This window comes from Chenopodium album, chromosome 9 (assembly GCF_948465745.1).
Source record: "Chenopodium album chromosome 9, dcCheAlbu1.1, whole genome shotgun sequence".
In the NCBI taxonomy this organism is placed as follows: Eukaryota; Viridiplantae; Streptophyta; class Magnoliopsida; order Caryophyllales; family Amaranthaceae; genus Chenopodium; species Chenopodium album.
Window position 1 is genome coordinate 45580773 of NC_137842.1, and position 12129 is coordinate 45592901.

At 35.6% G+C, this 12129-nt stretch overlaps 1 protein-coding gene and 1 long non-coding RNA gene across 3 annotated transcripts; one reads left to right on the top strand and one right to left on the bottom strand.

The window, feature by feature from the left end:
- The first annotated feature begins 5306 nt into the window (after nt 1-5306).
- LOC145557648 (uncharacterized) lies at nt 5307-5786 on the top strand. Its single transcript, XM_081618825.1, has one exon. The coding sequence runs from the start codon at nt 5307-5309 to the stop codon at nt 5784-5786; it is 480 nt and encodes a 159-aa protein (XP_081474951.1).
- Nucleotides 5787-8020: 2234 nt separating this feature from the next.
- LOC145559795 (uncharacterized) lies at nt 8021-11278 on the bottom strand. 2 transcript variants are annotated; one of them, XR_014092960.1, is made up of 4 exons: nt 11102-11278; nt 8855-9685; nt 8641-8697; nt 8021-8240 (listed from the first exon to the last, which is right to left on the bottom strand). It is a non-coding gene; the product is annotated as an uncharacterized LOC145559795 (long non-coding RNA). The 2 variants fall into 2 exon arrangements; XR_014092961.1 differs by lacking the exon at nt 8641-8697.
- Between the last annotated feature and the right edge of the window lie 851 nt (nt 11279-12129).

A 12129-nucleotide genomic window follows, 5' to 3' on the forward strand; every position in this document is an offset into this window, starting at 1 on the left:
ACCGGCTCAATACCCTCAACCATTGAAAATCTATTATCACTCGAAACACTCTCTCTTCGAAACAATTCATTTTCTGGTTCGATTCCAAGTAATATTGGCAAACTTAAGAATCTCACATACGTGTACATGTCATACAATCGTATTTCAGGAAAGATACCTGATTCCATAGGCCAACTCTCCAAATTAATGTATTTAGATCTTGACAACAACAGACTCACTCAATCATTACCTTCTTCTATTGGTAAACTCTCCAAATTAATAAACTTACATCTCAACAATAACAAATTAAATGGGCCTATTCCTTCTTCGATTGACGGCCTTGTTTTGATATTCGAGATTTCTTTTTCTGAAAACAATATCACAGGTCCAATACCATCTTCCTTCGTAAACATAATGTCACTCACCAATCTTGACCTGACCCGAAATTCTATATCTGGTGAGATACCAACTAATATTGGGAAAATGAAAAACCTTCAATTCATAGAATTGTCATATAACCAAATCGGAGGGAAAATACCTGATTCAATAGGTCAACTTAGCCAATCGATTACAATTAAACTTGATAATAATAAACTCATTGGGCCTATACCAAATTCTATAAGTAATCTCTCTAGATTATATAATTTGAAACTTGATCATAATAAGTTGAGTGGAAGTATTCCAGCAAAGGTATTGAATATAGAAAGACTTGAAGTTCTTGATCTTTCTAACAATCAACTTAGTGGAAGAATTCCACCCCACAAATCAATTTTTCCTGCTTCTGCATTTTTGGGGAACATTGGTCTTTGTGATGCTCCACTTCCTCCTTGCAAGCGTTTGTAAGACGAATAATTTAAGCATAAGTTTGTAATTTTTTTTTTTTGTACGTTTTGTTTTCTACATATATTGAGCAATTTTTAATTTTGTTCTATGGAACTCAATATTGTTCAGATAATGTAATCTAAAATGTCTCTAAAGTTTACTTTACTAGACAATAATAAAGGAGTATGCAATATTTGAGAAGATTTAGTCCTTGACTCCTTGTATGGTACTTTTAATGTACTCAAGTTTGGGTCCGTATTAAATTTGTACTCTATCTGTCTTATAATACTACCTCTGGTCCAAATTACTCGCAACTTTGAAATATTTATATTTCACAAATAATACCCCAAAGTTGTGAGTAATTTGGATCGGAGGTAGTATACTCCCTCCGTCCCTAAATTACATTCCTCTTTCTCTCTATTATGTGAGGAATAAATGCTAGAAAGAGGAATGTAATTTAGGGATGGAGGGAGTATCTCTTATTTTTCTATTTTGGAGGCTTAAAATGTTATTTCTATTCCTATTTTTAAATAGTATATAAAACCTATTATACCCTCATTTATTTTAACCTTTTTAATTGAATTTTCTAAATTACCATTGAATATTTCAATTGTCTTGTAATTTTTTTTTCAATTTCTCTCTCTAATTATACTTTTCATTTTTTTTATGTAATTCATCGACTTTGTCCTCCCATTTGTTAAATCTGAAAAAATACAAAGAGAAACTATAAACTGAAGGACAGAGGAGGTATCTTTATTAGACGAGGTGTACTTTTTTTAATTTGTAGTGCTTTGACTTTGCGTTAATTTAATGTATCATACTTTCATTTTATTAAGTATTTATGTACTCTTCATTTTTTCTTTAAAAAAAATAAATAATCGTGTGTATTAATATATGAGTTAAAAAATAAACTTTAATTTTACAAAAATATCTAAGTTTTTTTTTTTTTTTTTTTTTTGAGGCAAAAATATCTACGTATTTAATCTACTGGTTTTGTTTGGTCGGAGGTAAAAAAAAAAAATGAAAAATTCTATTTTCTAGGAAATAGATATAGCATATGTTGTTTGGTTGGCACAAATTTATCAAAGCAGGTGAAAAGGAAATTCCAAGGGAAGTTTCAATTTTTCCCATCAAACTTGGGGAATTCACTTATAAGACCCTCTTGGTAAGTCACAATTACCATGATTATTGTGGGGTCTACTTGCATTATTATTACTAATAATTTAATCTTTTTATTTATTTCTCCAAATTTGTTACTTAAATAAATTCCTAGGAAATCAAAGTTCCTGGACAAAACAAACTTAAGTTAATTCCTAGGAAATAGACAAGGAAATTACTTCCCATGAGGCCATGAAATAGGAAAATATAATTTTTTATGGGAACTCATTTTCCAAGTCAGCCAAACACCACCTTATTAGTTATTACGAGTAAAGAAAAAATAAGGAAATTTTGACAATTACCACCTTCTGTTATGTCCATTTTAGCAATTATCACTTTTTTTTTTAAATTACCACCTTCTATTTTCAAAAAATCAAAAGTTACCACCTTCTTGCCCCCAACTACCACGTGACGTCATTTTTGGCCCATTTTTTTCCCTTCCCTCCCTATTTCCCTCACATTTCTCATTCCTATGTGGATTCTCATCTCCCCTTTCACTTTTTTCCCCCTAAACCACCAATAATTGTTCGTCAATTTTGATTTGGAGGAGTGAATTGAAGTGTTTTTTTATTGTTTGGGGGGAAAAAAGTGAAAGGGGGGATGAGAATTGAGTTATGAATGAGAAATGTGAGGGAAATAGGGAGGAAAGGGAAAGAATGAGCCCAAAATGACGTCATGTGATAGTTGGGAGGCAAGAAGGTGGTAACTTTTGATGTTTTTGAAAATAAAAGGTGATAATTTTCCAAAAAAATAAAAAATAAAAGGTGATAATTACTAAAATGGACATAACAGAAGGTGGTAATTTTCAAAATTTCCAATAAATAAAGTATATTAGAAGCACAAACTTTTAAAAAAATCGGGTGTACAATAATTATTGTACATCCATTTTAAATCTCTCTTAAAGTGATCAAAAGTTACCCCTAAAATGAATAAAAGTTACCCTAATATGTATAAAAATAACCCAATACAAATAAAAATAATCTACGTTTTATTAGTAAAGAACCACGTTTTAAATGACTAAAATTCAATTATTAGTGATTTAAAATAATTTTATCACCCTTATAAAACTTTTCTTGTTCGATTTATAAAAAAAAAATCATATTATGTTCAAAGTTACCCAAAAAAAGGCAAAAAGTTACCCTAAATTGGCTTAAAGTTATCCCTATTCTGCTCGATGTACACTAATATTAGTGTAAACCGGATGTATACAAAAGTTTTTAGAAGGGTAATCTCATTATTTATCACCAGATTCACAACAAACCGCACTCATGCATATATGGTGTACAAGTAACAAGTTACAACCCTAAAATTAGATTAGTGGCGTCAATTTTGTCACACCATCTACTAATAAAGTGATACTTCGGATATTCATCATCGGAGGTACATGACTACATGTAGCAGCATGTTAACTTCATGCTATTCATTAAAGTTGAATTTTTCTTTAATAATGTTCAAGACTTCCTAAGTTCCTAGACGTTACTTGTAAATTAAAACACATATGCAGTCACTTAATTACAATAATGTGTTGTGGTCTGGGCGCCTGAAGGCTGGAGATATTAATCACTTTGAGCTATCAATATATTGGCATGAAGTGCATCACACAAAAAACTCATGTTCCTGTCAAAAGTTATACCTTAGCTTGTGTACGGGCATGTCCTTGTTTGGTCACCTTATTTTTGCTCATTTAGTCTGATTTGGCTTGATCTGATTTAGTCTGATCTGATCTGATTTGAATGTCAGATCTGACCAAACTTAGACTTTAAATATACGATAATCTATACGGAAAAAATATATCAAGTAGGGTTTTGTTAGATTCGTAATATTGTGTACTTTGTTAATATGTGATTTTCATAAAAAAATTTCATTACAAAATTAATGATATTTAGCAGTAAAAATAGCGTATAAAATGATAATTTGATCTGATCTAAACTTATTTTTAATGAAATAATAATATGATATACTCGTTTATACAAAGTAAGCAATTAAATTGAGCTCGACGATGAAAAACCAAGTATATATATATTTTTTTATTTAAGCTTAATTCTGTATAATTACTAGTTTTCATAGATTACAAGATACAAGTAATAGAGACCCACTAGGGAAAAACAAAAGAGTTACTACGTGTACAGTAACTTGAATAAGACAATTATTATACATTATTGGAGAAATTTTGGCATCCAGCCATCCAAGGGAATAAATTTACGAAATATGCTTAGTACAAAAACTAAAATTACTCATTATAACAAGCGCATGTGTTGAGTAATTAGGTTTTGATGATTGTAAACTAATGATGATTATCTATCTAACGTGTTTGTTAAGTTGTGCATAGAAAGAACAAGTTATGCTTGGAACAGGATACAAGAACCTCAGCAATGTCACGTATATATAAGGAATCTGAGCAATATATGATAAGCAATAGAGAAACAAGAACAATGATGAGTGTCATGGTTGATAAGAATGATGATGGCTAAAGAACCATGAAGGTAACTATGTAAATAGGTGTTTGCATATGTTAGCTTCATAAGGTAAGTACACTATGCATACATGAGTTGTATATGTGTAGGAGTATTTACATAACCTTTAAGTTTAAGTAGTTATCTCACTTGAAGTTTGTTTATGACAAACAAACTTCAATCTAATGTTTCTCTTAAGTGTTTTTGTGAAGACAGGAACTGACTTAGGTGAAGTCAATGGGTTGGAACATAGAAGACTTCAATAGGAACAAGAGAGAATGAATGAACCTAAAGCAGGTTCTCTATGAGAACCAAACCACGAAGGAACCTGAAGGTATTCTCTAACAAGATCCAGAAGGAACTTTCGGCAGGCTTTCCCACGAAAGCCGGAGCATGTTCCCTAACAGGTACATGAAGAGTTCCATGTTCCCTAACAGGTACATGAAGAGTTCCTTAACAGGAACTTAGTTCTCTAACAAGAACTATCTAAGTTCCCTAACAGGAACTTGAAGACAGCAAGTTAAGTTCCAATTAGGAACTTGGCCTACGGTTCCAGAAGTGGAACGTTGCCCCGAGATCTAGAATACATCAATACTACAAGATTCCAGAACAAGAGTTTCAAAGAAACAACATGAATACGGAGAAATCGAAATATATCGCTCTAGGATTCATGTAAGTATGTTGGACATAAAAGTCAGTCTGGAACAAGTCCAAAGAACCAAGGTGAACTCATGATAGTCAATGAAATTAGAGTTATTGACTTGTCAGGAACTCAGAGACTGTCAGAGTTCCGAAACCTAATCGGAACTTAGGTCTGCGCGTCGTTAAAGGTCGCAGGTCGAAATTAATAATATAAATATTTACCTAATACGTGCATAATTGGAAATTTCCATCATGTTTGAAGAAAGCGACGTAGTAGAAGGCCATCATGATGGTCTAGTGATTTCACTCCTAGTTGGAAACTGCATGATCAAGCGAATCCTTGTTGACAATGGAAGCTCTGCAATCATCATCATGCTTGATACTCTGAAACATATGAACATCGATGAAAAGAACATCATCAACAAGTCAACAATGCTAGTAGGATTCAGTGGAGAAACCAAGAAAACAAGTGGAGAGATCACATTAGCTACCTATGCAAAAGGAGTCAACCTACAAGTCAAGTTCCCGGTGATTGACACTCTGTCATCATACAATATGATCTTGGGCAGACCCTGGATACATGAGATAAAGGCCATTCCCTCCACGTACCATCAAGTCATTAAATTCCCTACCAGGTGGGGTATTCAAGAAATCAGAGGAGATCCTAAGGAAGCCAAGGAATGTTACAAGATCGCACTTAAAGCAACATCTACAGTAAAGAGTTCAGCATAGCAATTAGAGGGTTAGCTGGGCCAAGAGAAGTTGAGCATAGCAGAAGAACAAGAAGCCACGGAAGTCCAGTTGAACCCCAATCATCCAGATCAAAAGGTCAGAATAGGGACAGAATTGAAGTCAGATCTCCGACAGCAAATTTATGACTTCTTAGAAGAAGAAAAAGATGCACTCCTTGGACCCATGAAGACATGAAAGGCATCCCCCCAGACGTAATCACTCACAGACTGAACGTAGACCTAATGCATACACCAATAAAGCAGAAGAGAAGGAAATTTGCGCCAGAAAGGAACAAGATTATCAATGAAGAAATCCAAAACCTATTGAAGACTGGAAAGATCAGAGAGGTGAAGTACCCAGAATGGCTCGCTAACGTGGTAGTAGTCAGAAAGAAGAACGGAAAATGGCGAATCTGTATTGATTTCTCAGATATCAACAAGTCGTGCCCAAAGGATTCGTTCCCCCTACCTCACATTGATGCCATGGTAGACGCCACAGCAGGACACGAGCTGCTATTTTTCATGGACGCATACAGTGGGTACAATCAAATCCTCATGCACAAAGATGACCAGGAGAAAACCGCTTTCATTATTAGTCAAGGAATCTATTGCTACAAGGTAATGCCTTTCGGATTGAAGAACGCAGGAACGACATATGAAAGGTTGGTGAACAAGATGTTTGAAGAGCAAATCGGAAACACAATAGAGGTCTATATAGACGACATGGTAGTTAAATCCAAGAAGGCAGATGATCACGTCAGAGACCTTAGAGAAGCCCTTGCCATCTTGAAGCAGTACGACATGAAGTTAAACCCCACAAAGTGCACATTTGGAGTACAGTCGGGAAAGTTCCTAGGGTATATGGTTACACAAAGAGGAATATAAGCCAGCCCAGACCAAGTCAAAGCCATCCTGGACCTGGAACGACCAAAGTCAAAGAAAGATGTACAGAGCCTAACAGGAAAAATTGCAGCACTAAACAGGTTCATTTTGAAATCTTCAGACAAGAACAGAGCCTTTTATGAAGTACTGAAGAAAAACAAGGAATTCAAGTGGGAGCAAGAACACGATGAAGCGTTTCAAAAGCTAAAGGAATACTTGGCCAACCCGTTGATTCTCTCTAAACCTAAAGAAGGGGAGCCCCTCCAATTGTACCTCGAAGTATCTGAAGGGACGATCAGTGCAATTCTCACAAGAGTAGAAGATAAAGAGCAATTTCCAATCTACTACGTAAGCAAAACCTTACTCGGTGCGGAAACGAGGTACGCATCATTGGAGAAAATTATTTTAGCTTTAGTTACTGCCTCAATAAAGCTACGCCCATGCTTTGAAAGCCATTCCATACGAGTACAAACCAACTATCCCATCAAAGCCATCATGAGAAAGCCAAAAATGTTAGGAAGGATGGAGAAATGGGCCCTACATCTGAGTAGGTACGATATACAATACGAGCCCAGAACCGCAATCAAATCACAAGCTTTGGCAGACTTCGTAGCAAACTTCAGCCCAGCCCTTGAGGAAGAAGCACAAAAAGAAGTATTGGCATTACAAGAACCAAATACTACACAAAAGTGGACACTCCATACAGATGGCGCAGCAAACATACACGGTGTAGGCCTAGGAGTAGTACTGACATCACCGCAAGGAGACAAAATAGCATAGGCGGTAAGGTGCAACTTCAAGGCCACCAATAATGAAGCCGAGTACGAAGCACTGATCACAGGGTTAACTGTCGCAAGAGATATGAAGATACAACACCTAGAGGTAATCTCAGACTCCTTACTCATGGTAAATAAAATCAATGGGGAATACGCAGCAAAGGATGTCAGGATGATAGCCTACTTAGAAGTCACAAGGAAGCTCATTAAGGAGTTTAAGGAATTTAAGATAGACCAGGTACCTAGAAACTTGAACACTGAAGCAGACGCCCTGGCACTAGTAGAAAAACCCAAAAGGCCACCGGTTCAAAACCCCCCTATGCCACCGGTTTTGAACCGTTGGGCATTTGGGGGGTGGCAATACTCCTCTAAAAAGCCACCGGTTCTAAACCGGTGGCAAAAACAAGTATTGCCACCGGTTAACCGGTGGCAATAACCATTCCGGGGTTTTTTTAAAGGGGTTATTGGCACCGGTTCCTGTTCAAAATCGGTGCCAATAATGGCTAAAAAAAAATATAAAAAATTTTTTTTTTTTTTGCATTTTTTTCACTTAAATTGATAAATAAACACTAACATATATATAAACTTACATATTTTCATTAAAAAAATGTTGTAATATTACAATTTTTGTCTAAAAAATTAAAATAAATTACAAGGTTACAAACATATGCAGCTACACAGTAGCAGAAGTGCAGAACAACAACACATAAGGAGCAGCACAGAAGCAGAACACCAGCACAGAAGCAGCCCCATATCTTAGTAAAACAAATTGAACTTCTTAGATGAAATTCTGGAACCTGCAAATCAAGAAAGCAATAGAAATTGAGATTAGTTAATGAAGCTTATATAATTTAAAAACGCGAATCTTAACAAATAGAATAAGACAATTTTTTAATACAAGAGGATCAAAGTTCCTTGCTAGGCCACCTGCAGCAGTAACCTCGGCAGGGCAGCAGCAGCCTTGCTAGGCCACCTGCAGCAGCAGCCTCGGCAGGGCAGCAGCAGCTGCAGCCTTGCCATGGCACCCTGCAGCAGCAGCCTCTGCAAGGCAGAAGTAGCTGCAGCCTTGCCAGGCCACCTACATCTAATGCCACTTATAGTTCTAATATTCAATGCATCATTCACAAGAAAACAACCATAGAAAATGAAAAAATATAAGGATAAATGCAACGAAGGGAGAACTACAAGTCCATGTACCTCAGTTGGGTTAAAAAGACCACAAGCTTGATTAGTTATGTCTAGCAATGATGCTTCCTGCCATAGCAAAAGCAAGTTGTCACACAAATAGAGGCAAAAAAAAAAAAAAAAAAAAAAAAAAAAAAAAAAAAAAGAAAAAGTAAAGAAAAAAAGAAGAAGAAGAAGAGATATCTACTAGACATCTAATAAATTATGATTTCACATGAACACACACCTGCTTGCATTAAAACCAGAGAGAAGATATATCTTGTCTGGTGAAATTCAACCTATAGCGTCCGATTAAGGCATGAGTGATCTCATAAAAAATAAGCTCCTTTAACTTCTCAACAACAGTCTCCTCATTTTTCCTGTAGTTCTACAACATGTAGAGAGCAAGAAAGTGGAGCAAGGTGAAAACGCACAACTTTAAGCACACAAACCAGAAGTGATCATATTACATGATTTTAAAATTTCCACAGGCCAAGTACCATCAATATGAGTGTTATGGGAACTTTATAAGAGCAACATAATAGAATTGAAAATATACATGGTGAAAAATTTACCAGCACAGGAAAAACATACATGCATTCCATATAGAACCTTGTGAGACAACCCAACCTCAAGAAACAAACAAACTTATGCAGATTAATTATAAAACAAATAAAATATGGATTCTATTTACAAGGATTGCATATTTAGTATATTCAAGATGGTTATCATGCTAAATCATTAGGTGACATGGACAAATATTTAAGTGACATGCTAAGACAAGGAAATCAAACCAATTTGAGGAACAACATACTGAGGAATTCCTTATATGAGATTACTAAAAAAAAATACATGTATGTTCAACACAAAATAACATCTTCCAAAGAAAGAATTTATACATAACAACCAATCAATTATGCTTCAAGCTTTGGTAGGTATCAAAGAACCTCAGCAATAAGTCACTTGCACGACTTTCGATGCTAACAGCAAAAGCCCGATGTTTTCCTGGCCCAAGGCTTCCTCTCTCACTGAACAGCCCCATTGAAAAAGCCACAGCACTAGCAGATGCCGGAGGAACCTGAACCATTTAGAAGAAAATAACATAACTAGTATTATAAGCCCTTATTAAGAGATGGGAACACATATCAGAAAGAAGACAGATAAGCACTGAAAATGCAATAATCTAGATAATTCGTACAAACACCTAACAAATAAAGCAATCAATTTAATACCTCAAATACTTACACATGCATCCTCAAAAGTGGAAAATGGCAGAGCATATTCTACAGCCCTTGGTACCATGTCGAGCCCTTAAGTCAATGAAATAATACTCAGCAGCTTATCAAGAACTAAAAATGTCAATTTTGGGGTAATAATGCAAAAGAGATGGCATAGTCCCTCAAAAAATATTAGCAAACTAGCTCCAATTATAATCGTATAAAATTGCTCAACCTAATATGAGCTGGTGGTCACCCATCTTTGGGGTGAGCAACATTGATAACAACCACGATGTTAGATAGCAAATTTCATTAATAAAGCTACAAAAAATTTTCCAGTAAATTAACACCATGTTCAATAAGTAAAGCTCAAATGATCATCCAATTATTAATTCTCTACAAAGAGAAGGGCCAACTTCATGTCCAAGAACTCAACTGTGAATAAGATGCAATGACAATGAAAAGGCTTGAGGAAAGCAGGGAAATTTACTTTTAGGCTTAAAAAAAACTGATATTCAAGCTCAAATTGGATCCTCATTCTACAATACTTTCATCGTGCATCTTGAACACTTGCAATTAAAAATTGAATGATTATACTTCAAAAATAAAACCAAATTATGGGTTGTGAACACCTAGTGATTAGAATTATGGCTTAAATTCATGTCTTTAACATGCTAAAAACTAGCAGCCCCTAGTAAGATTACAGCAGCATATTGCATAACAAAATTGCTTACAACCAACCTTAAATCCATAATCAACCTTAACCCATTAACATACATACTCTAAAAACATAATAGGTCATGATAGGCACAAGATTAGGCATAAAAATTATGAAATAAATCAGTTAAAACCATTCAATTCACACAGTTCACTAATTAACCTGACAACAGCAATTTTGCTTAGGTTTAGGCTCATAATCATATCGAAACTTACCCAAAACATGATATTTTAACTTAGAGATATATCTAACATGATGCTATACCATATTAGGCACAAAAACAAACTAAATCAAGACCAAATGAGGCTGTAAACCCACTGAACAACTACAGCAATTAGAGCAGCAAATTCGTGAACATTATAGTACAATTAATACTTGAAAACCACCACAAAATGCAACAATAATTAATGGTACTAAAGATATATATATATATATATATATATATATATATATATATATATATACTACTTCTAGGCATGATTATACAACATAACAACCAGGAAAAAAAAAAGTAAATAATTAAATAAAATCAGTGTAATTCGTAGAAAAAGGAGCTTACAGTGTTAATTAGATCAATGATAACAGAGAGCTCTTGATGAGCCAATCTCAAATTCTCAATCACCCCTTGCAATGTGGAGGGCGCTGATGATTCCTTCGTCTTCTTCTGCTTCTTCGCATCTCTTTCCAATGCCCAAGCGAAGTCCGAATCAAGTTCACCGTTTACTCTTCGTATTCGATGTCGCTGAATATATTCCACAATTTCAAATCAAAATCAACAAAAATTACAGAAAAATTAGGTCAAATTAAGATATTGTAAAGATGGAGGAGAGATAATGTACGATGAGAAGCGTTCGGCGCCGGATTCTTCGATGATTTCGAGGTGTTTGATAGGGAGTTTGTCAAGAAAGATTTCCATGTCGCCTCCGTCCGCCATTGTTGAGCTTTCGCCGGAGTTTTATGTTTTTAGGGGAGATTTTCGATTTTGCAACTGAGCTTTAATGAGAGAACGAGAGAGAAGCAGATGAGATATAGATGAGAGAAGGGCGGGGGCGATGATGGTTGTTGATAATGAGAGAGAAGCAGAGAGATCTAGCTAGTTGAGGAGAGAGAAGCAAAGGAGAAAGAAGAGAGAGAGAAAAGAGAGGAGGAGGGAGGCGATGCATAAGAGGCTAGGGTTTTGGCCTATTCATATGAGCGCGTTTTTTTTTTTTTTTTTTTTTTGTAACAAAGCCACCGGTTCAAAACCGGTGGTATTAATATTTTCCCACTGGTTCGAACCGAACCGGTGGCAATACTCTACCCTCAAAACCGCGCCCATTTTTCCCCTTTTCTTCCCCACCGGTTTTCTAAAACCGGTGGCCATGGCTCGGTGCCAATTACCATTTTTCTACTAGTGTGGCAAACTTAGGATCAGATTTTAACCCAGAAGAATTTGGAGCTATCCCCCTAGTACACGTACTCTCTCCAGCCATAGAGAAAGAATCAACCATGAACGTCTACGAAGTTCAAGCAGACTCTACAGGGAAGGAAGACGGTAGCTGGAAAACACCGCTGAAATAATACCTCTTAGACAAGATAATACCAACA